This window comes from Ceratina calcarata, unplaced genomic scaffold (genome assembly GCF_001652005.2).
Source record: "Ceratina calcarata isolate Rehan_Ccalc_2016 unplaced genomic scaffold, ASM165200v1 scaffold422.2, whole genome shotgun sequence".
NCBI classification, from domain to species: domain Eukaryota; kingdom Metazoa; phylum Arthropoda; class Insecta; order Hymenoptera; family Apidae; genus Ceratina; species Ceratina calcarata.
The window spans coordinates 875,974-903,276 of NW_017165837.1; the positions used below are offsets into that span (position 1 = coordinate 875,974).

The 27,303-nt window shown below is 43.5% G+C and overlaps 2 protein-coding genes across 6 annotated transcripts in view; one reads left to right on the forward strand and one right to left on the reverse strand.

The window, feature by feature from the left end:
* Positions 1-27,303, forward strand: part of Efa6 (Exchange factor for Arf 6) — a 49,615-nt gene that overhangs the window by 15,107 nt on the left and 7,205 nt on the right. For 4 of the 5 annotated variants that reach the window (XR_003389409.1, XM_018027361.2, XM_018027364.2 and 1 more), the window contains exons 2-8: positions 14,364-14,430; positions 17,049-17,102; positions 24,510-24,879; positions 25,010-26,243; positions 26,425-26,660; positions 26,783-26,976; positions 27,105-27,297. Coding sequence is in view for 4 of the 5 variants with exons in the window: in XM_018027361.2 (XP_017882850.1) it covers positions 14,364-14,430; positions 17,049-17,102; positions 24,510-24,879; positions 25,010-26,243; positions 26,425-26,660; positions 26,783-26,976; positions 27,105-27,297 (2,348 nt within the window). In the remaining variant the exon portion in view is untranslated. Of the gene's footprint in view, positions 1-9,566; positions 9,788-14,363; positions 14,431-17,048; positions 17,103-24,509; positions 24,880-25,009; positions 26,244-26,424; positions 26,661-26,782; positions 26,977-27,104; positions 27,298-27,303 lie in introns of those variants that run through there. The other variant, XM_018027362.2, reaches the window with a different exon arrangement.
* Positions 1,070-3,436, reverse strand: LOC113464565 (putative tubulin polyglutamylase TTLL9). Its single transcript, XM_026814977.1, has 5 exons — positions 3,200-3,436; positions 2,560-2,890; positions 2,302-2,436; positions 1,711-2,001; positions 1,070-1,571 (listed from the first exon to the last, which is right to left on the reverse strand). Exons 1-5 carry the CDS (start codon positions 3,374-3,376, stop codon positions 1,078-1,080), a joined length of 1,428 nt encoding a protein of 475 aa, XP_026670778.1. The 5' UTR covers positions 3,377-3,436; the 3' UTR covers positions 1,070-1,077.

Consider the following 27,303-nt stretch of genomic DNA (forward strand, 5'->3'; position numbering starts at 1 on the left):
GTACTTATTGGCCAGCGGTCTGGGTAATCGAAAAAATGACGTTCAGAGGAGTGTAACGAATTGTGGAAGAAAGATTATCCCGTACAGGCGAGCGTGGACATGAGGGCGTATGATGATATGAATATGCATATGCTTATGTGCACGGCGCCGAGCGAATTCGTGCTCGTTAGTTTCAGCCAGCTGGTACCGCTTGGCCGTTGTTGCCACGTAGCTACAATGAAATTAAATCGGACGAGAAAAACGGAAAGCCCGATGAAATGCCGCCGATGCGGTGACGGATGCGGCGTCGGGTCCGATGGCCAGACGGAATTCACCTAAAAACGTCACTCTTGATTGCCTAACAGAAAACTTTTCTATACTGGATAGTGATTTATCGTTTTTACAATTTGGCCAGGTGTCGTCCCGGCATATAGCTGTACAGAACATTTTTCGTATTGATGCGCTGTTCACCTGCTGCTCCGAATCATTTTCCGATTCCATCGATTTACGACTAGCAGTCTTTTTTTTCATACAAGACAAAATGGAAAGAGTATTCTAAGTGGTTTATTGATAGTATGAAATATTTGTATGTTACAATTTTTCTGTTTTAATTCAAGGAGTTTATAATTGCAACGGAATAAGTCGAATGTGGAACGTACTTTTATTAAGAATGTTATTAACATAGGTACACGTAATGTACTCGTTTTCTAAATTAAGTCCGTAGCAATTGGATATCTTTCAGAGTGCGGTAAAACTGGCTTGGATGAAAGTACTGACCTGGATAAACTTGTATAAAGTGTAGCTACGAACTGCGTGAATTACCGCTGTCATCTGCTATTAAGCTAGGAAAGTAGTGATTTTTGCACTGCGAACGATAAGAGGAGAATCGATAAGTTGCCTTTGAACTTCGACACAGTGTAAAATTGAAATAGATATAAAAATCTATTTTTAGGAAATATATTCTTTAAGGAAATGGAATAGGATAAGCACATTTATTATTATCATTGGAAAATAAATTCCGCTCGAACCAAACGCGTGAAACGAGATCAGCTCTACGAATTTTATTTGTCTTAAAAGTGTCACAGCTTGATTCATGTGTTAAATAACCGGATCTTGTAAAGAACGTTTACAATTCTTAGTTCGTTCACCCGTTGCGTTGCAACTATGCGACCTGCTTCGTCTTCCGTCGAGGCATTCCTTCAGTTGACGCAGTTGTCCGATTCGATCGTTTTTCGCCCCGAGGAAAATGTTTAGCTTTCTCAGGTCGGTATGTGCCTCGCCGCAAATCGACGGATTAGGGCAAGTGGTCCACACCGGGCCGTCGTTCCACAGGAGATCGAATCCGCCGATACGACTCTCCCTGCCGCAGAAACGGCCCTCGAAATCGAGCACGTTCAGCGTGTCGTCGAGCAGATCGAACTTGAGCCGATAATCCTCGCTGTCCGTGCCGGTCAGCGCCGGCGAGGCGTTCACCTCGAGCAACCACGGTGTAAGTTCCTCGTCGAGCAGTATATCGTAGCCGTACAGCTCGAACGAGTTTTTCCCCTGCATTATCACGGTCTGCACCGCCAGAAGGCTGGCCATTATCACGCCTACGGGATCGATAAAAGGTTTTATGGGAAAAGGTTAATAAGGTAACGTCGGGGTGAAGTTGATGTAGTGCAAGTGAATAAGGTTTTACGACAAACGTTCGCTCGTTAGATTTTCGATATTTATTTTGTTTGCACACACCAGCGATTCGTTGAAACAAAACTTCGACGGTAGCTACCCCGTGCCTGGCAGTCAAGAATTCTCTGACTTTGATCAACGCCCATTTGCATCCCTTCTTCATCTGTTCTCTATTCTCGTTTCCTGGTATCTTCAGCTGAATAGCCATGTTCGTCAGATGTACCCTGCTGTCGTCGATGTTCTCCAAGTCGAACAGCTCGCCCGACAAACGCGCGAAACCTTCCCTGGCCAACCAAGCCTTCAACGGGTGGAACGAGGTTACCAGAGCGTAAATGCGTAGGTCGAACTTTCTGCCTGAAACGTCGAAACGTCTACAAGTTCCTAACCGTTGGTGCGGGCGTCAAAGAGAACGCCTCTCTAGTCCCGTATCCGCACAGTCCTCGTAGAAACATCGAAGAAAGTGCTTTTCAACGATTCGACGTTCAAGCTTCCTCCTTTTCGACGAGGCTGGCACAAAAGTACGCGGGTTTCAGCCCACGGCCTTGCGCGTCGACCTTTTCGGAGGTATTGAGGCGTCCTTCTTCGACAACGCCGACCATTATTCGCCGGCGATGAGCGGCTGAATGGCAAGGAGTATCGCGGTGAAGCACGAACCTGCCAAGAGGTAAGGATTCTCCACGTATTTCTGCACGATGAAAGTCTCGACCGGCGTTGTTTCCAGCTGTTGCTGGCCAAACTCCTTGCTACGCCAGTCGGATAAGTCCTTCAGCTTTCTGAATAGAAAGATACCTGTTAACAGTATGCACAGGGGCTTCGTGAAGTTTCTTCCCGTGCTAATTAACCGGCACGAAAACCAAGCTGTTTAATCTTATCTCGTTCTTGCTTTTCTCTATACAAATTTCGACCGCGTACCTCTACCCTGTGATCTCCCTGCGGGTTTCACTATCCACGTGGCGCCTGGTTGCTTGTGATATTCCTCCGTGAACAGTCTATAATCATTCGGTAGCTCGAAAGTCAACGGCATGCAATCGCACAATTCGGCTTCGTCGATTTTGCTGGACTTCAGCAACGCTTTCTTGTATCGTTTCAAATTTCGGTAAAGATAATTCTTCCGTGTCAATTCGTAATGGTTTCGAAAATGAGGTATCTTTTGATGCGAGGCAAGCTTCAAGTCTAGAGCCTGACGAACGTCGTTGGTTTCGCACCACCAGATATGCCAATTCTGGTCATTGGGATCCGTTATCTGGAACAAACGTTATATCTTATCTTTCTCGTAATGCCTATTTCGCATTTATAGCGATACAGTTTATCGAACTTGCATCATCAAATCACTTCCTGCTTCTTCGTACTTTTCGAAACTCCGTTTCGAAATTATTATAAGTATTTCTTTATGAAAGAAATTGATGTCTCAATTCGGTACGAATTTTTGCACAGCCTTGATTCCTTTACGGCGTGATTTCTTTTAAAACCGATTTCCTTTGACAACAATGGGATATTTGTTCCCGCCCTACGCTTGTTAAAGTCGAGGCGCGAACAAGGGACATTCCATTACCTGGATCCATCCTCTGGCCAGCATCACCTTAACCTGCGTCGAGGGGAAATCGCAGCGGAACTTGATGACCTTGTCCTCCCCGTTCTGCCTCCTTCTCATGGTCGAATTCCTTTTTTCCGGTGGCGGAGACACGTTCTCTTCGGTGTTCTCGCAATGCGTCCCTGTGTTCTTAGACATTCTGTGATAGTAGCATAGAAATTTCCACTGATTGATAGATGCACTGTTGAATCTATTTTAAAAAGGAAACTAGTTTTTGTTTCATACATTGGTCAGGGTGGATGAAATGAGTTTGTTGTTTTCTGGAGAATTTCAGATGTTTGAAATACATGGAAAGGGGACAGTTTTATCGATTAATTATTTTTTTTATGGCTAATTATTCCTTAACGAGTGGAGTTAGAAGGAAATTGCATAGAACCTCTTTTGCATCTGAAAACTACAGCTACGTACCAATAGCAATTGAGTCTGTTTAACCCACTATCTTCTAATGTATAAGATCATGGTTTTACCTTTCAAATTATAGTCCGCAAACTAACAACATGCCGAATCTAACGATCATAAGATCATAAGAGCCGACATTGTGAACGAGCCTACTATTTTTTCTTATACTGTGGTTTTGTAATTAATAATAATTGCTAGACATAGTATTAATTACTAAGGAAGTTATGAACGCGTGCATACAATAATAGGAGGAAAGATTCCCGTCTCTTTTTCGTTCTTTCCATTCTTTGAAACATTCCATTTAATCATTAAACTGAAGTTGCACGATTCTACTCGACTGCGGAAGAGACGTAATAAAAGGCTCGCAGCCTCGTCACAATGCTTTCAAAATTAATCCGTCAATTGGCACGTCGTCGTCGCGTCCATGGGAGTTCCGTTGGTGTTCTCTGTTACACGCCGGAGGAGAAAAGAAGCTTACGTCGTTTCATGCCGTTTTATCCTCACTTCCCGTTTCATCGCAGCCGTACGTTGCCACACGTATCTGAGGAATATTCGGTCGAGGGGAGATGGGAAGAGGCCAGATAGATGGTGTACTGAAATTTCGTGAGCTACTTCCTTGTGTACCTAACGATAACGCGCCCCGGTACCCAGTAAATAGTGTAACGTACGTGCCTCGAATGGGGATGTAGAACACCGATAGATAATGTATATTCGATAGGGTCGATGCATCTCCTGTTTTCCTGTTCCCGTTCTCCGGACAAATTTGACAATTAGTGCCCATCGATAGTCTCACAATTCCTCCGTGTACGTGACTGACTTTTATACTATCTCTGAACATCCTAAATCTTCATATTGCAAAAGTAAGAAATATAAATTGCTCAGCGGCGTTCAGAATTTTAAACAAAATGAAACGTTCGTAGCTGATATCACAAGTCTATCTGTTTCTTGTTCTCCGGAACTTGGAATATAACTTGTATGTGCATATTTGTCCGGGGAACTAGTTCTACCGTGGATGTAAGTTTCGTGTCGCGCTGGAGACGAGTTAACGACACGGACGTTTGTTCAAATACCGGTGGAAAAGAAAACCAGTTGTTCGAGCTGCCGGGTATCAAAGTACATACGTACGTACTTACGCTTGTTTCCTGGTGCCGTACGCCTGATGGAAGATTGGTAACGGTAGTAGGTACACGTGCGAGGTGCCGGATGCACGCTGCCGCGGCTAGCATGCACGATGCATAGAAGCGGTAATCGGCGTCGTCTAGCCGCATTGTGCTAGTATTTTCTAGTCCTTTCAAACGAGGCTAGAGATCCTCGTCTCTAGCCTCGAGGCTGTGCCATCGCACCGCTCAAGGAACTTCTATCGCGATGAATTTCTGCATAAACATAGGCCACGCGATCTCTGCGCAGCGAGAAAATATCGGATTTCTTTTTAAAAGAGATTCATGGATATGTGGTGTCCGCTTTTTTTATCAAAGATTTATTGTTATTGCATTCTTATGCGGAACTTCTTTTCTTTATATTTGGGCAAACGTTGAACACGGATAGATGTCCAGAAAAAAAAGTCAGCGTTCTTCACGATAAATCAATCTCCTTTCACGTAAATCGTACAAAGGATAAAGAATGTAAATCCCGTAAAACACGATTCGTATTAATTCTTGTATACACGTCTCTAATCTTCAAACTCAATTACGAACCCGTGTGTGTTCCTCGTCAGATTAAGGATTTAATTCTACAAAAGACCGAGTTGACAGACAAACAGAATCACAAATGAAACGTGCCCCGACAAAGCTATCCGGCAGGCATCCCTTTGGCGGAACTCCGTCAAATTACAACATCGTCAGAAAACTCTTAACTGGTTCGAAGTTCAATTCCCCGGTCGGAAACGTGGCGAGTGTCGCGCAAAAAGCTGTGGGAGCACGCGTTTCGGTCCGGAGAGTCCTGTATCGCACGCGACGATTGATACCGATTGCAACCAGCCACGTGATGCGACACCATGGTCCGAGGGTTCGTGCGCGCGAACCATGAACGGATCGACACGATACGTGATCCATGCGATCAGGCTGAATACACCCTCGAACGTGTCGTCGGTGACAGCGTCACGTTATGGAAAGCCACGTGCCTGGAAAATAATAGCTATTTATACGACGCCGTTATCGGTCGCCCGAGAACTTCCGTCCGACGCCTGGCTCTCCTTTCCTACTCTTCCGCTACTAATTTTCATGCTCTCTGCCACTGATAACTACGTACTATTCTTTGGATCTCTCATGATTAGACTACAGGTTTTATGCATTTAAGGAATTTCCGTAGGAAATGCATTCTTTTTAGCGGATATCTTAAATTGTATTATATTTGTTTTATATTTGAAAATTTCATTTTCATTCTATTATAGTCTTTGATCGAATTTAGTAAGATTGATCGTTGCTGGATTTAAGATGAAGTGACTGATATTAAGTAGTTTTATTGATGTCGTAAATTTTCAACGATATTGACGCTATCAAAATTAGGGTGAGAACTGAAACGTTGGTATCTGATTCTGACGAATTTGATGGGGTGATAATCTACAGGTCGGCGGATATGATACCAAGCGGATATTAATAACGCACATATTGGAGTACACGATTCGTAAGATACGTCCCTTCCTGGTAGCCTTTCTTTAAATTGCAACATAGTAATTCTTGATAGAGTTATATCATGCGATAAACTCCGAAGAAGTGTATACAATTTTTTTTAGATAAATCGCAGTACCTTATCTCAAGATAACTATCGTAAAGAAATAAGACCAAGTGTAACATTGCATTTTCAAGCTCGTTCAGAAACGCCGTTCGCCTGGTTACTGCCCGAAAAGGGTATTATTCTCGTCACGGGAGTTGCGTGAGATATCGCGCAAGTAAAACGAATCACGAATTTCAACCGTCATCGTGGCTACTCCTCCTGGCCGTGAGTCAGAGGCAGCCGGTCGATTCGTCATCGTGAAACGAACGAGCCTCACTTCTTTGGTACCCCGAAAGTCCAGCGTCGCGCGTCGCACGCGAAATTAATTCCAGCCCGAGTTCCCGGCGCGGTGCAACCTAGCTCGGCGTCGGATTTACATTATTTCTTGCCACGCCGTCGCCGCGACCGAATTTCCATATTACCCAGCCCGACGACGATGTCTCGATATCGATCCCGTCTCTGCTGGTAAATGCATTCGACGAAGCGAGCAAAGTGCTCGGCTAGACGACGAAGGAGAGAGAGAACGCTTTGAGCGGCGAAACGACGAGCACAGGAAGCTCTCCTCTTGGCTTCGTAAAAATGGATCTCGCCGCGAATCGTAATAAGGGGTAGAGGCAAACACTCTGTTATTCTCGGTGCTCGCCTTTCTTGCCCTTTCTTCGCGACGTCCCCGTTACTTTCCCGCCTCTTCCTCCTCGTCCTCCACTTCCTTCTTCGTCTTCTTTTTTCTTTTTTTTTTATTCCTCGTCTCCGCGTTTTGAACGTTTGCGCGAAGATCACCCTGCGAGGGTGAAGATGGATATTTAAGTGGAGCTTTGACCTCAGCTTTCTCGTTATCAGCCGGGATTCTAAATGTTTCGCCTCCTCTTTGGCCTGTCTTTCGATTGTTTCAACTCGTTTGCGGGGAGCGGTGCTGTTTGTGATTACTACAAACGGTAGAAGTTTTATTCGTCGAGAGGCGCATAAACGAATTCTGTTTGTATAAGTTATGGCCTCGAGATTGCGTTACGAAGTTTGCATACTAATCTTCGGGTAAAATGAATCCGGAGAATAATTGTTTTATACGTCAGTCATTAAGGCGTTTGTTATTAGTGTTACGGAGTTACTTAATAGTATTTCACAGCGAGTGAATTCGATAAAAGTTAAATTGAATTTTGCAAAGATTGGAAGAGCATGCTCATTGACCCGTTTTGTGGACTCCTACGACCGGAAATGCAAAATTCAACTCGTTGGGGTTTCAATGTTTTTTTTGGATCTCCTCGTTTTCGCTTCGATTGTAGGTCTTCGAGTATAAATCTATTTTCGGATTGAAATCACCTTGTGTATCACTGAGCTGTGAAATAAGATCGAAAATGCATCGGTACGATTTAAATCTCAGGGTCTTTAGCGAAAATAAAAGCGGATTTAAAAGCGTGATCGGAGGATTTCATTTCGTTATTTATTTTAGTCCTGCTTACAATCGTAAGCGTGTACAAAAAATGTTTAATTCCAACTGTTATAAGACTTGTCAGAGTCTTGGGTTACCACAGTTATTTTAGAAATGAAAATTTCTTGATAGATGAATGCGTAATCGGCCAAAGTGGTTCAATGTTACCATTCCTCTTGCTCAGAGGCACGAGTTCGTCATTTAAATTCAGAGCGTTGAGGCTAAAACTCGAGGGGGGAGGCTCCCTCCGAAGAGAGGTTGATGGATGACCTTGCGAGCACAGACAGTGGGAGATGGCACGGTTATTCAATGGTCGGAAATGGTTCGTCAATGGTGGTTAACCTAACGGCTCTTATTACGCAAAACAGTCGACGTTTACGGCCGGTCTGGTGTACGTGTGTGTTACGCACGAAAATGTGCTACTCCTTTCAGTAAGAAACTATTTATACACACGGCGCGGCGGCGGCGTTACGACAGTCAATTACGCTTCATTGTAACGAAATTATAGATGCGCCAGCGCGTCTAATGAAATTTCAACGGGTCCATTGTTTGCTCGACGCGCTGCTGCCGCCGTCGTCGCCGTCGCCGTCGGGCCTCGATTGATTCGTTTTCGCATGGCACGCGACTTTAACCCTTCACACACTAATAAAAGCTTCGAAGGAAACAAATGAACCGAGTTGAACTATCGTTCAAATATTTTACATTCATGCGAATAAAATGAGACGTTCCACGATTTAATTCCATTATCGATCTGTAATTCATTTCTGAATGAAATCCGACTGTAATCTTTTTAATGTTGACCTAAGATTCATGCAACAGAATAATTAATATTGCAGGACGTTTTAGTAACATTCGCATCAGTTCGATTACCAGCGAGCCTCGCGTTCAGAACGATAGGAAAGAGCGATTTTAATTAAAGTTGATTGCTAAATTCCAATTAACACGTATATTGCAATCGCCATTTGAATAACGTTAATGTCCCGGGACATATCACTTGCCGTTGATAAATCCGGTCTGCGTCGGACGATTGGCTGCTGATAAGCTGCGCCCAATTTCTGCACCATTTTATCGAGAAATGGGGAAAGAAAAAAAGAAAGGCAGAAATCCTCGGAAAAAATTCGATATACCGATATCGTCGGTAGTGTTGGTGCGACCGACCGTGTGAAAGCTTCTCGTTACTGGAAGGAACTGATTTATGGATTCGATTGGTACGTGGCTTGGCCATAAGCAGATTAGAAATACGGATGTTCTGGCATACTAAATTGGTTTGCTATGAAGGTGATTTGAAAGCTGTGAGGCTTTAATAGAAAAATATTGCAGAATGGTAAATACACCAGGGACGTTACTTGCGGTTCTCGAAGGCTCATTTTTATACTCCAGAGAATAAATGCTCATTCCTGCATCTGTTGCGCGCGGTACAGTTATTTAATCGAACAACTCAGGATCATTGTAAGATACACGATCATCCATTTCCGTTTGGCATCCCTTATTCCATTACTTAAATATTTTCCGTCTGCCTATGCATCGTCTAATATTTATTCGAATTTATACCACACAATCTCGACACCCAAGTTGCACCCAAGTTTCGCAACGCAGCGGCTGAGGCTCGTCGATTGTCGGTTCGCGTTCTATCATGTTCAATACGCAATTCCTTAGCCGGATGGCGCGTACTCTATCTATGATTTAAGTTGGACGCCGGCCCGAGGAAAGTCAATGTCACGGTAGACAAAAATACTGTTCGGCTGGCAACCGGGACTCTCCGTCTGCATTCTGATCGGTGTCCGAGATTCTCGGTCAGTCGGCTCGTTCACGGGGTATCCACGTAGTCGGTGGTCGTGCTCGTGTTCGCGTTTCTTGTCCCGTGATCGACTGCGTCGCATAGCGAGGGACGTGCCTTACGCCAAATGCCCAATTTTGCCTACTGCCTCTGGTGTTGCTGCCGGCCCCTGGATCGATACTTGTCAAGACGCAGGGACAGGTTCGATTACGTCGACTATATACCGCTTTATCAGGTGAACACGCTTTGTCCAGCGGTCACTGTTATCCTGATATACGTATACACACGTCGATGATTAATCCGGGAGCGTCTTCCGGGTCGACTTGTACTCTCAATTCAAATTTCGCTCATCGTACGAATCATGATTTATCTTAAGATTATAAAAATCAACCTTCTAAGATTGAAGACTCTTCAACGCTGTATGAATTTATCAGATAAAACTGAAGATTCGTTCAAGCGTCTTTTGATTTTTGAAATAGTGATGTACATAATATTGTACGTGCCACGAAGTCGATGCGAGGGGATTCGTTATTGTTCTTTCAGTGTTGCGTGTGTACTTTGTTTCTTTTTTAGTTTATGTCAGCATGTTGTGTAAGTGTAGACTGTGGCAACCATGTTTTGGACCTCGAACAGCTTGTGTTAAACGGACGTGATTCGGTATGCAAAGGGAAATTGTTATAACGAATGAATTTTTTAGGAGTAAAAGCTGCGGGATCACGTCGGGCTTTCTGGCTTTCCCTCTGGCCGCCGTCCAATTAATCAAGCGTCTGTAAGAATACCAACCTGATGGGCATTAACGTATTTACTGATTAGCCTACGCGATCAATGTAACGAGCGAAACCCTGGAAACTGAATGACCAATCGCGATAGGTAGTTCTCTGATAAGGATCGAAATCTCGGCCCGACTTGTTTCCATTACGAAACTGTTCGGTTGCACACTCCTTGAAGAACCAGTTCCGTGCGAACTCGTAAATTCGGTGGAACCAGCAATTACCTCGGGAGGGTTGCGTGCAATCGATGCAGCTGCCCACGCAGAAATCGGCGGCCACGATAAACTGTGGGATCGGTTCCAGCCAATTGGCCAGGCCGAACTTCTCCCACGAAATTGTGTCGTAACGCCACCGGCGGTGCGGCAGATTTCATACTTTCACGAGACGCGCGCGGCGTGGGTGAACTTTCTACGCTGCCTGGCCGACGACGATGTTATCGGGCCCAGATTTATCGGAACGAACGACCGTTCGAGCGTCAGTTAATGAGGTCAAGATGAATTAAGCTGATGATGCGAGCTTTTTCCCGACAATGGGGCAATAACGCGAGCACTTTGGAAAGTGAGCATCTCTCTGGATGAGGACGTCTAGAGATGCCCACTTGTGTCCAAATTGCGTGGACAAGATTCAGTTTCCTTTCTTGTTGCTATTCATCATAACAATAGAGAATAATCTGTGCCTTGAATAAAGTCTGATGAGTAATGCAGTTGATACAATAAATATGTATTAATCTGTACGAAATACAAAATATGCGTACTAGACGTGTGACTCCTAATTCATGCTTCAAATTGTATATACGATTACTGCAGGGGGTGAAACGACACGTGGTGGAAGGAACGCGTGCACTCTGACGCTGTTACGACGCGATTTCGCACATCGATCAGCGGCACGGCGTTAGGACACGAAGGTCGAGCAGCCCGACAAGCCTTCAGCTCGTAAATCAATTTCGAGGCTGCACTCGTGAACGCGTCGATGCATTCCGTAATAGATTTCGACTAAACAGGTCAGAGAGATTCGTCGTGCCTGAAATTCGGTGTAAACATGCCAATCTCGCGGACGTCACGGAGCGTCTCTACGAGACGCAACAGCATCCGTTTATGAATACGTTTCCGTGATTCGATGGGAATTAGCTCTTTCGGTCATTTAAAAGTAGCTGAAAGCTTACGTTTCATGCGAGTTACTGTTTTTTTACAGATGAACGATAACAGAATCAGAATTGATCAAAAGCTGAGTGCATATTTAAGTGTTTTATTTTGCGTAAGAATTCACAGTTTAATGTTAACACATTGGAAGTAATGAAAAAAATACATTCAGTTTATTTCATACTTTATCTGCCGAGATGTATTGTTCGTTACGATGCATTGCATGTAGCGCTGGGCATGAAAAAGATTCGAGTGAAACTTTTGGCACTCATTGAAAATTGAGAGGGCATCGTTCCAGCCAGGACTTTTCTCATTATGCATGTTGAATGCATAATCTTCCACCCTACAGTTCATCCCCGGCTATTATTCAGACAGCTTAGCCGGTTTCTTCTTATTCTTCGCTTACTTGTTATTCATTGCTCATTGTATGTTATCCAGTTTTACGTTTTAACATAATGGACAAAGAGACATTAACAACGTGCAATCCCCTTCTCAAAGGAAATTAGTAAATTAGCAAGACTGTCGACAGTTACATATATATATTGTCCGAGATATGCGTATTAGGTTTACGATCGTGTTTATTCGCGGACGTATATAGTTATGACATCTCTGAAATAGCAAATATGTTTCTGTTCTCATGATAATCTAGGCTTAGGAACACGTGTTCGTCGCGCTCCGAGCAGTAAATATGTATGTATACTGCGAACGCTGAAATACGACGTACGTCACCGGGCAATTGCAATTAAATTACCGGGTAAATTAGCCTGCGCCGCGGATAATGCATTCGTGAACACGGACCATTGCGCAGCTTCGTTCCAACGAATTGATCTATTCTCCTAATGTACTTCTCACATTTTTACTGAGATTCTAACACGGCATACGCCCTGCTTATCTTACGACACTTCCAAGTGGTTATTTTATCAAAAAGTCGGACCAACCAAGATTAAATAAATTAATCTACATAATTATGAAATAAATACTAAGAATATATTAAGGAAACTGCCCTTTGATCGTTCATTAATATATATAAAAAATTGATATTTGTTCCTTCGACGAAGATTGGAAATACCTTGTGATTGCCTACTCTCACATAATTTTTCAGCCGGATAAACGAGAATGAAGCATCGTCGACGCGTAGCGTTCAGTATATTTGAAAGATTTACATTTTCCGTTGAGCGTAGAACAATGATTCAAGGGGAAGTATGAAACGGGGCTAAACGGGCGTGCATCGAGACAATAGAGCCGAGACGGTCGCGTATATGCGCTAGCCGCACACATGTGTATCGTCGTTGCAGTACCACTTATTGTTAGCGCAAGGCACGATGCATAAGTGCATGCGACGTACACGCGAGTTACGTGCAGGCCCCCGTCTAGCCTCGTGTTCCCAGTTCCCAGTCAAAGACGGTGCGCCTCCCGCGATAAACCTGCGAGATTGCATGCCTCGTTGTCCTTCCCGTCCCTGATTGACGTGGCTCAGTTAAATTCTACGAACAATTTGTTCCTACGCCCCTCGTGATAATCACTCGTTGCTGGAATATTTGGCTCTCTTCAAACCTTCCAATGGCGTAAGTGAATTTCTTCGTCTGGTGTACTTAATTTTATTTTACACTGCAAAATGATAAACGTCGTACTCCGTAATGGAAGAATGGTGCATTGCATACTAAATGAACTGCAGCGATTCTTTGAAATTGGCGTAGAATATTAATTTCACGCTTCTACGACTGAGTTCTGAGAAAAAACAGAACGCTTCCGTATCCGGCTGCCCGATTGTTTAATTACCCACGGTGACTCTGAATTCTTTGCACGCGCCAGCTGCTCCTCTATTTGCCCAAGGGAGATGGAAGGATTTTGTGCTAACAGAGTTTGCCACCTGGTTTCGGTTTTATCTGCCCTCCCGTCGATGACGTATGGCTCCTTGTAAACAATTTCGTTTTCTTCTTACCCGGTGGTGACGACGACTATTTCCCTGGGGATTGTATGGCCGGGGAATCGAAGGGACAGCGACGAGAAATGGGGAAACTACTTTTCCATTGAAGTTCCTACCGCGAAATAACTACGCGCAGCTACGTATGTGCAAGTTGTATTTCAACCAGTCACCCGTTGAAATACGTTTCGCAGTATATTCGCATACACCTTGTCCACCCACTCGTACGATTAACTTGCAAAATGAATTATTACTTTGAATTGTAAATCTCGCAATTTTGCAATTTTTATACACCAAGGAAATAAAACAAATTACGGTTGAAATATATTTTTATTAATGCACTGCAATTTGCGAACGCGTAATGAGTGAAGTAGTTCAGGAAACACAATACGTTTGTTGTGATGATTTGATGCAGTGCAGCTGATACTACAGTTTTTGATTAAATAATCTTAGTTACGGGCTTCGGTTATGTAAAGTCTTCCTCGGTCGTTCCATTCAGATGATGATTTCAAGATTACATGGTATTAGATAAGTACGACAATAAAGCATAGTGAAACGGATTTCAACGAGAATAGGAATAGTATACTATTGTTTAACGAACTTGCCCCGGTGCATTAATATGCTAAAACTGATAATACCATTTTCTTTTTATACATTATGCCGATATATTCTATGGGTTCTAAATCGAAATTCGGTCAGATGGTAAGTAGAAATTGTTCTAAAAAAAGGAAGAAGACTACTAATATGAAAAGCGAGGAATAGTAATAGGCGTACAGATAATGCGGGCGAATTTGCATATTAGCGGTTCCGTTCCCGATTGGCCAGGGGCGCCGGGAATTCGTTTCCATCGTCGAATTGCCGAAAGCGGGCGGCACATAGAGGCTTTTGCCGAGGCGCGCACACCAATTCGTCATCCCTGACCAATTGATCTTTCTGCGGAATGCGTTTTCATAGAAACGGTGTCTGTTGGTTTTGCAGGTCGAGGCCGGTGACGTCATACTCAGGGTGAACGAAGTCGATGTCAACCGATTCAGTACTAAAGAAGGTAAGAAGAAACGACCTGCTTTAGCTCTTCCCTCTATCTCTCGCGATATAATACATATTCGACTGACTGAGCGCACTCGCTCGCTTCTTCCTTTTCTCCTACCCTTTCCACGACACCTCCTCTTTTTCCCTTATTAAAAGAGATTTTTATTTCCGATATCGAATCAGAACGAGATGGACTTACATCTATTTTTTTTTTATTCACTTGCCAAAAAATATTTCGTGTACAAAAATTACTTTGATTATCATGCAAAATTCTCCATGTTAGAATTCGATGTTCGTTTCGTCCTGGTTGTATTTTGTCCTGTCGGTATAGTTTCGAATTTTTTTGTTTGAATCATGCTTGTAATGAATAAATTCACGGAAACATTTTTCGACACGGGATGGCTATCGAAATTGAACTGGAGAACACCAATGAAAATCGTATATGTACGTGAGTGTAAAGCCTGTCCCTTTTAGTCCGGTTAATGAATGAAATTGTGTTCGCCTCGTTTGGTTTAACCTTCTGATCTGTCAAGTGTCCCATTGTCCCATTCGTCATCCGATAAGTATTTATTCGTAGAAGCCTTTGTGATTAAGCTAATTATTAATTACGAGTATCGATTGACGCGAAGACAGGATGCGGAGTTAACTTTCGTTTTGTTATCCTAAACGATTAGCAGTAATAAATACTTTTGTCAAGTTGATACATTCTTCTGCTCCGTAAAAAGGGCATAAATCTTCGCAATTATGTTCTGTCTGTGAAAATTAGTACGAAAGGGATAGAAGAAGAAGTTGGATTAATTTATTCGCGACGTGACAAGAAGAGAGGCAAGTTAAACGAGGTTCCAGAAAAAGAAATTTCATTCCGGCGCCGATGCGGCGGAGAAGAGCCCAACAAAATTACGAACAGATTGGGTTCAAAGTTACAAGTAATTTCGAGTAAGAATCCAGTTAAGAACGACGGTGAATCACTTGGGACGAGCGAAAGAAAACGTTCCACCCTCGCAACAAAAGTTTCGTTTATGAGTTTCGTTCTCCCGCTATATACGATATTTCATACATCTGGATGAAACTCTGGAGGTTGTTAGTTAGAAATTTTACGATGACACCGATGACGTTCGAATTCGCGACATACGCGCGTGGAAATGGGACACTTGATTGACTGTATTACCGGTGGCCAGCAGGCATCAAACGAAATGAACCCTGCTTAATTAATTTTATATCGACAATTCGGTTACCCGTCCACCGTTCTGGGGTCGAATTACCCCGTGGCATTGGGAAATAGAATTTCTTTTCGCCAGGAACTAACTAAATCACGTCCTTTGATCCCTTTCGAATTCAATCTAAGGATCTCAGTATATAACATTTAACTCGTTTACTTCGAATTTGAGTAATTGCATCCTACAAATAAATTGATACAACATCATTGTGAATATACTCTTTCTCCTCTGCTTATTATCTTAATCAGTGTTAAGATTTTTGGTTTCATGTTTAAAAATTATGTGCAATTATATAAACTTGGATGAGGCATAGAATGATTTCATGTAACGAACGCACTATTTCGGTCTCGAGAAGCGTCACCGTTTTATCAGATACGAGGGTAACGTCGCGGTGGCTCCCAAAACTATACGTTTTCAGCCGGCGCTCGTTTCACGAGCTTGGCAGAAGGAACACTGACGAAATCGTGTGGTCGAGCGTAAAGCAGCCGAGGCAGCGCAATATCGGTCCGCCTCCCGCCGTCCGTATTTCCTCCGGTTCCCGTTTAATTTGACAAGCTGACATCGCGGACAGACACGAAGCAATATTTCACTTCCGTGAACAGTGAACCGTGTTCGGCTCCGCTCGGCTCGTTTGCGTTCCGCGTGTGTAATTGGTAAACTTGGCTGAAAAGATAGACGTCAGCGTGCTTCGTCTCGCCTGACGTCACGATGACAGAGGGTCCAAAAATTTGTCGAAAGTCTTTAGGAAGAGCAAATTTATTCACGGCTTTAAAGCATCCCTCCTGTTCGCACGTTTCACGGGTATTCAATTCGCCAACGATGGTGGTCGCATCATCTGCGACGTACTAATCATTTTAATCGTTGTTTGGCTAATGTATTTCATATCTTAAACGTGGATAATCCAATGATCTATTATTACCTTCATATTTAATTAACGACACTGAGTAACTGAGATAAGCCCTGATCCTCTTAATCGTAATATTTTTGAAGCAATGATTATCGATTCTCCCAACGTTTAATTAAACCTTCCCCTACTGATATCTTAATCACACACGTGAAACGTGCCTTCCTTTCATTCCTCGTCAAGTGAAATTTTCCACTTTGCCCGGCTTAAAATTGTGCGCCTCGTCCGGGACGATTAACCTTCCTCCTAAAACTGCGACCCAGCAGGCCTCCTCTTCGCCCGTTCCTTTCGTTAATTCGACCATGAGGACGACCAGCCTTTTCGAAGCTGCGAAACATAGAACGTCCGCAAATTTGTCCGCTTGCAAACACGCGGCCGACGGCTCGGCTTAAGTTCAGAGGGTCTAGCTGGCCTACGGCTTACCATGCTTTTCCGCCTCTCACACGCTGCGATATTTCCTGTCCTTTGCCCTAACGTATTTTCTGTCTGACGTTACGTCGTTTTATGTTTCAGTGCTGAAATGTCTGCGGCTCTCGTCGGACCCCGTCACCCTGAAGCTGCGAAGGGGTAAGTGAAGTGCGTCTACAAATTCTTTTATTCGGGTAAAGACCGGCATTGAGCCGGCTAGAAACCGAGCGAGCCGTCGAGTCGAGTGTCGAAGGGGATGTTGGTTTCGCGTGGGTGGTTTCTTGAATTCTGATCGACGCACACTGGGACCAAGCCACAGTTAGGAAAATTTTGCAGAAATAATTAACTTTATTTCACTCGAAATTAGTTATTAAAATGAAATTCCTACATGAATTAAATCAGATTAATATTGTATAATTTAATATCTAAAATCTGGATATAGTTTAAACGAGTATTCATCAAATTTCAGAAATAAGTAGCACTGTAATTAATTAATGATAATGAGATTTGTAAACACGTCTACAGGTTTTAAGCTCTGAGGTTCTCGCCAGTCTAGACATAGTTTGGAAGAAGATTTTGCTCGTTATAATTGCGAAACGAGGTTAATCCTCTCAGATGATGAACGACTTCTCAGTTGAATGCTACATATCCCTTAATTCCTAAAGTAGAAACTGCATTGACGTTAAACTCATTCGCAATTCCAATTTAAGTTTCAACCTGACGTCACTATTATTGCTAGAACGCAATGATTACTGTAATCTGGAATCACTGACGCATTGGTTTTCCGCGATAAGAATTTCTTTCTGAGATTAAAATAGAATTGGCAAAATAATAACGATGTTGTGACTGCGTATTAGTTCAGAACTTGAGGCTGGACTAATGTTCGAGTGAAATGTCAAGGCTTCTTTAAATGATAAGAGATCAGACTTCTCGGAGCTTGGAAAATGAAGACACTAATTATTTGCAGTTTTATTCTTGTATTAATTTTCATATCGATAGTCATTATCATCGCGTGTTTTCTTTATAACTGATTCTCCCATCCATTTTAACTCGCATAAATGCATAAGCGCTGCAGTCATCAATTAACATGGTCATAGATCCCCTCCGAAGGATATTCTCATCCGGCTCAGTAATTATTATACAAATTTACCTTCATTATAGTCGCTCGTTCCAATTATTCCGGTGCGGCGATTACTTACGCTCGGCGTTAGCGAACGTCGCGCGTTCGCCGGTGAAAGTGATCGCGGGATTAAATGCGAAAGAAATATCGTGTGGACTGCGGCATTCGCATTCCGTCGATAAGCGTAATCGGCGGTGCGTGGGCGGCGGATTTCTTAGCCGGTTTTCCGATCATCCGGAATTCAAGTCCGCTCGCGCATTCCTGGATTCTCGCGGTCGAAAGTACGCCTGGAATCCCGAGAAGTAAAGTGACCCGCGCTGTTAGGATACTCTCCGGGTTTCCATGGATGTGAAATAATTTGGTCGCTGAATGCGCCAGTTCAAATCATTGAGATATTACATTTATCTATTGTCGTTATTTAAGGATGTATTGGCTATACAATCAATCCCAAAAATTTATTTACTTTAGAAAAATGCATTTCCTATAACGAAAAAAAAACCAGACGACGGAGCAACAATGATTTTGGATGAAAAGAGTTTACTTGTTAACGTCCAATTGGTTTTTGAACAATAAAACTTGATAAAATTTGTTATATTGTTTTTCTCTCAAAATATCAAAAAATGTTTCAAAAAATCCATGAATTGATTTTAAATTTTACAAGTAGCTTTCTTTTGCATATTTCTAAGTCAATAAATAGTTCCATTATTCTAGATTGTTTAAAGATTCAATCTGTGAATCATTCCATTCATTAAATCTCGTATTCTTATTTTATTATTACGTTCCCTCGTCTTGGTTCACGTATTACCATTGACATTAATATTAACATGATGTTGCATTATTAATCTGTCAGAATTAAATTACAATTAACTTGATTAAATTACATGTCTATTACGTTTCCACTTTATACTAGATCCGTGCATACGTACAATTTATTATTTTATACTAGTAATATTATAAATAACTTAATACATGTTTATCTATTAAGTGAAAATTTACGTTGTTATTGTACTGCTAATGATATTTAACAGTTGACTGACGAAAATCGTTTCGGAGCCTGATCAATCAGGCTGCAAATACGCAAACATGCAATATCAGCGGACAGCTGGCCGCGTTGCGTGAGTAGAGTCATTGTGTAAACTTACCAAGGGACCAGATAGGATGTTACCTCACAGAACCGTCGTGTTTAGTCGATTTACACCGGATTATCGTTATCAGTGCACGCGCACCTTGAATTCATTCGACGGTAGGTAGCTTCCACCACCAACCGAGCGCGGTGGTCCCGACCTAATGAAGTTCGCATTGAACAGCCTGATGACGCTGTTGAATGATTGCTCCGTCCATTCAGGGGACGATAGGAAAAGCCTCTCTGATAACCTAATCTAAATGCTACGAGAGGGACGCGGTGGAATGAATTGTTGAATTTGTCCGGGCAACTCAATTTGTTCTATCTGCCAACTCGCTTGGGCTCAGTGATAAAATTAGGATTTCGAGATGGTCGACAAATTTTCTGAATTGTTTGAATTCGAAATTTATATTGTTAAATAGTTATCATAGTTGCCTTAATGCGCATAATGTTGGTATAATATATTGATTGTCGGTTTCCTAATCGGGTTTCCTTTGGTAATGTTCAGTGGCCGAACGTCGACTAATTGGCTTTTCTCACTCCTGTGTGCGAAAGGGATTCACGGCGCCGGCCCCGGGGAAAAAAGAGGGACGTATCGATTTAAAAGCTGCGCTAAATGTGAATGAACTCCTATCAGCTAATTTGACTAAAGGCGAGAATTAACGGGAGAAGAAATAGAGCCACGCGACTCATCGTTCTTAAATCATGTATCAATCCAGACAGTCGACGTGAATAATCACACTGTGCGAGATTAACACGCGTTTCCTCAGTCGTTGAAAATTGTCGGTTAGTCGGTCAGTGATTAGAGAGAGAGAAAAAAAATTGCTTAACAACTTCGGTGATGAATAATGAATCAAGTTAAGATTAAACTGGTTGATAGTTGCACAGGATTAATGGAGAAGTATTATAATTGATGGCAGAGTTCCTTGTAATATCTAATTACTTTCTTCGTTCGATGTCATCATACTGTTAAGTACACTTTGGCTTCACTTTTCCAACCGCTTCGTTTACGATACGTTTACGTATACGGAAGAAATTCAACTCTAATGGACGTAGGTACTCTATCACGCGTTTCTGAAGGGCAGAGTAATTGCAGTGTCGCGGTGTTGATGACTCGCCACGGCCGGGTAATTTAATGACACAATGCCAGAGATTCGAGTCGTTTCCCTTCTTTTTTTCTCTCTACGGTCGACAATCGTCTTTGCTATCAGGCCTCGAGTTCGCCCGGGTTAGCTCGTGACGGTTTAATCCCCCCGGAGGAGATTGAATGCCTACGGCGAAACCACAGGAGAGACGTTTAAAATATCGAATTATGTGAATATAATCGTAAATATGGTTAATAAGCGCGACTGATTAATCGGATTAAGTTAATTGATAGATACAATCCGGATATTAAAATGATTGAACGGTTAGGGACAGCGTGAAGTAATTAGTGGCGTCCGATAAGATTAATTACGTTTTTATCGCAGGAAATTGTTTAATAATGATTTGATAGAACGTATATAATATTATCAATTTACGGCATCATTATGCCGCGGCACGTTTGTCGCAATTGGTTTTGGAGTATAGGAAATTATATTCGAAACGAGAATCGGATTCTGTGAAACGTGTCAGTTTTGATTTTTAAACGTCAAATGTTTGCTGATAACTCAATTCAATTGCGATATCATTCGCAAGTTCGCTTTTGTGCGCTCGGGTTCAGTTTCCATAAACTATCCTAAGATTTAGCGGTCTAATTCATTTAGACGATGCGCGCCTTGCTCGCGGAGACGTAATTGATTTAGGATTCGTTTGCGTCATCAAGGTGAACAGGGACTGACTCGGCGCGGTAGATTGTTCGAACGTAGATCTTCCTTGACGTCTACCGACTTGCTGTAATTGTCACGGTCCCTTAAGTTCGACCTAGTAATCACAGACATACGTCTTATCACGTGTGCTCATGAATACAGGGTGTCCTATGGAATTGGAACAAGCTGTAGCTCTTAAACGGTTGTAAATAGAACAAAATGTAATAGACACATAATAGTTAACTGGTATTAGATCGTGGATGATATGCAAACAATTTTATGCACTTTTGTACATCGAAATAATGCAACTGCATCCTTTTTTTAAATAGAAATCTATGTTCTTGAGTACATCGATCGATGCAGTTTTTTATGCTCTGCATAAAAGTAACATACTTATACCCTAAACTTATTAGTTAAAGACTTTTACTTACGATAACTTTTTAACAAGTTTAGGGCAGTAGTATGTTAGTAAATAATAGTAATTGCATATCGTGCACCATCTAATACCATTTAACTTTTGCCTAGTACATTTTTCTATTTACAACCGTTTAGTTTGTTTCATTTCCATGGGACACCCTATATGTATACTTGAAGATATCACAATCCGTACTAATATTTGTTAATTCATAGCCAGTTTTTTTTCTAATTTGTATTTCGTATCAAATTTTCCATAAATGCGAAAGATTTGCGCTGTCTCTTGGCCTCTGTTAATGACTGTACATGAAATCAATTTTAAATGGTCACCACAGTCGAGAGGTAACGCGTTGGCCGATAGAGAACGTCAGCTGGTGAGTGAACTCTCGCGTTCTAATCATAGAACCCAGTGCACGCGCATATAGGCGCACTTGAACCTGATCGTAATAATAGAATTACGCGATAATAACCGATGGAAAACGCGATCGCGCGTCTGCTCGGCAACCCGTGTGTAATGCGTGCATGCGTTTATCTATGCGTGCGTTTCCTCGCACCTTAGTCGGCAACCAGCTGTTGGCGGCGACCACGCGTCGGCTCCGCGCGAGCAGGAAGGAAAGGGTAAAAAAAGAGAGAGCGCCGAGGGCGGGTAATTAAGCGAGCGCACGAGCCAACGATCAAACGACGCGTTCGGGATAACAAACGATTTTCTATCCGAGCGAGTCATTGATTGCTCACGGTCTGCGGGACGGTGATGCACGATCCTCAACGACGATCACCGGGGAACTTGTGATTCGATCGCGGAAAATATTCTCGACTCCCGCTGTCGCTTCCAACCGTTTCCCGGTGTTCGCGTACTTTATTTACTTTAGAGCAAGTGAAAAATTATTGAAAAAGAAAAAACTGTAGATACGAGAGATCGGAGTGATATAAATATATTTCTGTATGAAGTAATCTTGTACGTATTCTAAAAATCTTATCTAAAGACGAGTATCTATTTTTCCATCTAATCGAGTACCAAACGTGTGATTAATTACCTGAGTCACAATACAGCTGTGAGTAATTATGATATTTTTAGACGTTAAGCAATTGTTACTCAATATCTCAGGTATTCAACTTACATCATTAAAATTCCCATTATGTTGTATAATATTTTCAATGCTTCTCTCATAAAAGTTTGTTCTCAGACTGACAAACAGTTTTTGACGAAGTGAAAATAACAAATTATCTTAAAGAACAATTTTTCATTAGATTTGTATTTCTTTGTCACATTTCCAATTTCATTCTACGTCTCGTCCTCTGCCATGCCAAAGGCAAACCACTCTTCGGTGTCAAACAATGCTGTTAATAAACGTGTAGCGGTGAAACATTCGTTCTATTGCGTCCTGAGGAAATGCCGTCCTTGGAGGCAGACTCCGCTAGATACCACGTTGCTTGGTGACGGATCATAAACTCGGTCCGCTGAGCACTTGCTCTCATCGTGGTGTACATAGTAAACGCGAGACAACACTCGGTATCACCGAGTAATGTAGGCGCAGCTGCATTTGCATGTTATTACGAAAAAAAATTGTAGTAGACGAGTGAGGGTGTAAAGTGCAATTTAATAATGATCGTCTGTAGTATGAATTTTTAAAAAAGAGTCGACCAACAATTCTTGCTCGGCGATGACCGATTAATTTAAGGGCGGGTTCCAGTGCATCGTAAAGTCCGTGCGTCGCCTCCGGTCAGCCACCCCCGTTAGAACGAAGTTTCCCCGACACATTTCTAGGCGGATGGCTCGCGAACGCCCGGCGTGAGTTTCCTTTGGCGCCGTTCCTGGACGCTTTGATGCGCTCCACGCGCTGGCAATAAATTTCTGCCGCTACCAGAGAGAAGAACGAAATAGCTGCTGCGGCTTTTTAATCAGGCGCCAGTATTCGCATACGCCTCGCGCGAAAAGCCTGTCCCAGTTTGCCTCGTTCCGCTCGCGGTGGAAATACGCGAGCGTTACTAAGAAGAGAGAGAGAGCTTCCTCGGGAATCGAATTGTGGTCCCTTGGAGCCGCTGTGTCGCTTTGACGAGTCTTGGACGAGGAAACGTGGTTGTTTGCTCGGCGTCTTACGAGGTCATTTTGTGGGTAATGGGAGTGTTCTAAACGTAGGAGCGGTTGGAAGATGAGAATCCGTTGAAAATTAGATGAGGACGTTAATCTCGGTGAGGTGATGAAACTTAGAGATTAAACGCGTTAGTACATCTGTAGTTTCTATCATTTATTCTACTCGGTTATCCATCATATCAGATAATTAATGTGACTCGCTCTCCAGTTCTGAAGTTCTATAATGGCAGTATACGTGCTCCAACACGTCCTCTTATTGTATCGGGATAATCTTCTACGTCAGAAGTAGGCAGATAAGTGGAGTAAGGGGCTCGGTTGAATCTTATCTATAATCTTGGTGCTTAAGATTTCTATCTTTATATTTCAAGTTTAATCTGAATCCTGATACGAACAATTTCGTGTCAAACACTCCCTTCATCAGGGAATTCTTGAAATTCCACGTATCTATTTTCGTTTGAAAATTATTGGATGCAGGAAAGCCTAATTATAAACTAAAACCTCTTTTACTAATCTTATCCTTGTTCATCTTGAGGATGTATTAGCTATATAGTCAATCACAAAAGTTTATGTACCTTAGAAACGCATTTCCTATAATTAAAAAGAAATCAGATGTCGGAAGAATAATGCTAAGAAAGGTCATATGCAATTTTTCCGTATGTCCAACAGTTTGGGAGTTATTGGCTAAAAACGAAAATTTCGCAAAATTTGAAGGGATACCCCTTGGAAAAATCTCGGAAAAATAAAAAATTTTTTTTGCCAAAATATCGAAAAATATCGAAATATATTCTAAAAGGCGTCAAAAATTCCAAAATTTTTAGGCTTGTGTTTCCTCAAGTCAGTTGTGTCTTCCAACTAATGAAATGGCAATCCTCGCATTTATTTTCATTTCACTATCGCTAAACTCGTTAAACCGGGAAGAGAACCTGAAGAATTCCGTTTTACTGCAGGAAGAGAGTTATCGCCCTCGAACGACCCTCGAACAAAAAATTTACCAAAGCCTTTAGATAAGATAGCCACGTCGTTTCTTTAGATCCGGCAATAAAGGCTCACGTGCGTCGACTGTTGTCACCGGGGCAGCCGGCATGCGACGAGACGGACTCGTCGAACATCTCCCACGAGGCAACGACGCTTACGAATAACCCCAGGCCCGTGTCCTCGGGCAACGGTGAGAACACGGAGCTTAGGAAGCCCAATACACCGGAACTTCCGGGTGGCTCGCCCCATGAACCTACCGGCGCGACGCAGTATGCAACTAGAAGCAACGGGTCCTACAGCGATGCGTCGGGCTCGTCTGAACTCGAGGCACTTCTTCCGCCGGTGGACAGCTTCAAGGAGGAAGAGCGTGCCCAATGGGAACCTCTTTCCGGCGACAAGTTCACCAGACAAAAAAACGCGCCGAGGTAATGCTTTGAAAATTGTTGTTCCTTCGAAGAAATTCTTTGTCTGTATCGTTGATTCACTTCGCTAAGGCGGTGCAATGATTAAAATGACGAGGTCGAATTTGTTGGAAACACTGTGTCTGGTGTGCAGGTTCGAAGCGTATATGATGACCGGCGACCTAATGCTGAATCTGTCGCGCACGCAGCAGAGCACCGGGCTGCTACCGAAGCACCAGAAGAAGGTCGACTCGCTGAGGTACAACAATCATCATACCCATCATCACCATAATCATCACAATCACCACCATCATAACTCGGTACCAACCAGTCCTAACGAGATGCTGGGCCATCACCGTGCTTACAAGTGCACCGGTTCGAACTCGGCCAGCACCTCACCGGTTGGGATCAGCAAGCGTGAGAGCGGCCAGTGCCCGGGCCAGAGCGATAATAGCAAACAAAACGCGGCGAGTTTCGGTTACTCGAGCGGGTTCGTCCGCACCTCGCGCTCCGAGGACCACTTGCAATTCCAAAAGGATCCGTCGATGAGCGCGGTGGACATTGACATTGACGACGACGTCACGTCCAGCCTGAACACCCTGTTGGACACGCGGCCGGACAGCGGTCAGGGCCTGTCCAGCGAGCGGATCGTCTGGACGTACAACGCGCCGGTCAGCTCGCCGTCCGCCTCGGAGCGCACCTCTTGTTGCCAAAACGGCAGCTCCTCTCAGTCCTCGTCGTCGAGTAACTCCTCTACCGAGGGCACTAGCCCTCAGAGATCCTTATCGCCAACTTCCCCTACCTCGGTCTCGTCCTCCGTCATGTCCTCCAATTCTGGATCCCGTAGGTTCCCACCGCCGGTACCCACGGGCACCAGCGCGGCGGCCCTGGGACCCTCCGGCGACGGGACCACCTCCTCGGCCTCCGGCCTTCATCCCACCAACGGTGACCTCAGCCAGTCCGAGGCCATCAGCAACATGTCCAGTCCCGACTACAACGACGAGGAAACTATGGACATACTCAGTGCACGCGATATTATGGTCAGTGATCCGAGTGACAGTGACTCGACGATACTAGCCAGCGAGCCGCCGCAGAGGAGGCTCAAGACGAAGACAGCCGCCGCGGCAGCATCCGCGGCGGTCGTGCCACCGACCTCGAACGCGTACACACCGACGCAGGATAACTCCGAGCATAGGATAGTGATACAGGTGAAGGGGCCGGACAAGGACGCAGCCGTGGCGAGGAACACCAGTCCGAGGCAGAACCGGAGACGGGGTAATCTCGGCAATCCGGAACTGGTGCCCACGTCCACAGCGCAGAGCACCGTGCAACGCCCGACCGGTAACAACACCGCTGGCAACGTCACGCCGGAGTTCGTTGGCTATCAGGTACGAATTCCATTCCTACTTTCGCATTTTTCACATACCGGAGAACATCTCGAATTTGATCTGATCGTCATGTAGCAGTTGTCATTTGTTTCAAATACATGTACGAGATAGCAAAACTGTCGAGGCCGGAGTATTATTTTATTTAGGAAGAAGCTGGTTTATTTTATTAATTGTCTCATAGGAATTAAAAGAAAGCGAGGACGAAACCGAGGCTCTAAATATCGGAAACTTCGAGGACAAGCACGGTGGCGCGTCGCCGCCACAATCCTGCGACGAGGAAAGCGACATCGAAAGTCTGCACAGTTTCCACTACAGTCCGAAGGCGGTGGATCTGCCATCGGCCGTTCGACTGGCTAAAAGGCTATACTCCTTGGACGGCTTCAAAAAGTCTGACGTCTCTAGACACCTTAGCAAAAAGTACGTAGTTAACCGCGAATCTCTGTCACGGTGGAATCCCTCGGTGGTTTTCTCCAGTCACCGTGTCTCAAATTGTTTCCGTGCCGGCGGTAACGTATTAGCTATAACATTTTGGCTTGCAGCAACGACTTTAGTAGAGCGGTAGCCGAAGAATACTTGAGATACTTCAACTTCGAACAGAACACGCTGGACGTGGCTCTCAGAAAGTTCCTTGCCCAGTTCTCTTTGACGGGTGAAACCCAGGAAAGAGAAAGGGTTCTTGTACATTTTTCCAAGAGATATCTCGATTGCAACCCGGGCGCTTTCAATTCTCAGGGTAAGTGTTCATTTCTGTTGTGCGCTGACACGATCTTCTAAAACCTTTATATATTATTTTTAATTAACTCGTTTATTGTCAGAATTAATTAAACTGCCAAATTTAAGTGGTCTTCCATTTTATTTTAGACGCGGTTCATACTTTAACTTGTGCTATAATGCTGCTCAATACGGACCTCCACGGTCAAAACGTCAGCAGAAAAATGACGTGTAACGAATTTATCGAGAACCTCTCGGAACTGAACGACGGCGATAACTTCCCCAGAGAGGTACTGAAGCAGCTTTACAGTTCCATCAAGTTGTACCCCTTAGCATGGGCCTTGTAAGT

What these genes read in the sequence shown, in the direction of transcription:
- LOC113464565 (XM_026814977.1), bottom strand. Translation starts at nt 3,376, where the DNA reads ATGTCTAAGAACACAGGGACGCATTGCGAGAACACCGAAGAGAACGTG. An exon ending in GAATCCTTACCTCTTGGCAG is followed by an intron (nt 2,002 to 2,301) that starts GTTCGTGCTTCA and finishes TCGACGTTTCAG; the next exon opens with GCAGAAAGTTCGACCTACGC. An exon ending in TTTGTTTCAACGAATCGCTG is followed by an intron (nt 1,572 to 1,710) that starts GTGTGTGCAAAC and finishes TCGATCCCGTAG; the next exon opens with GCGTGATAATGGCCAGCCTT.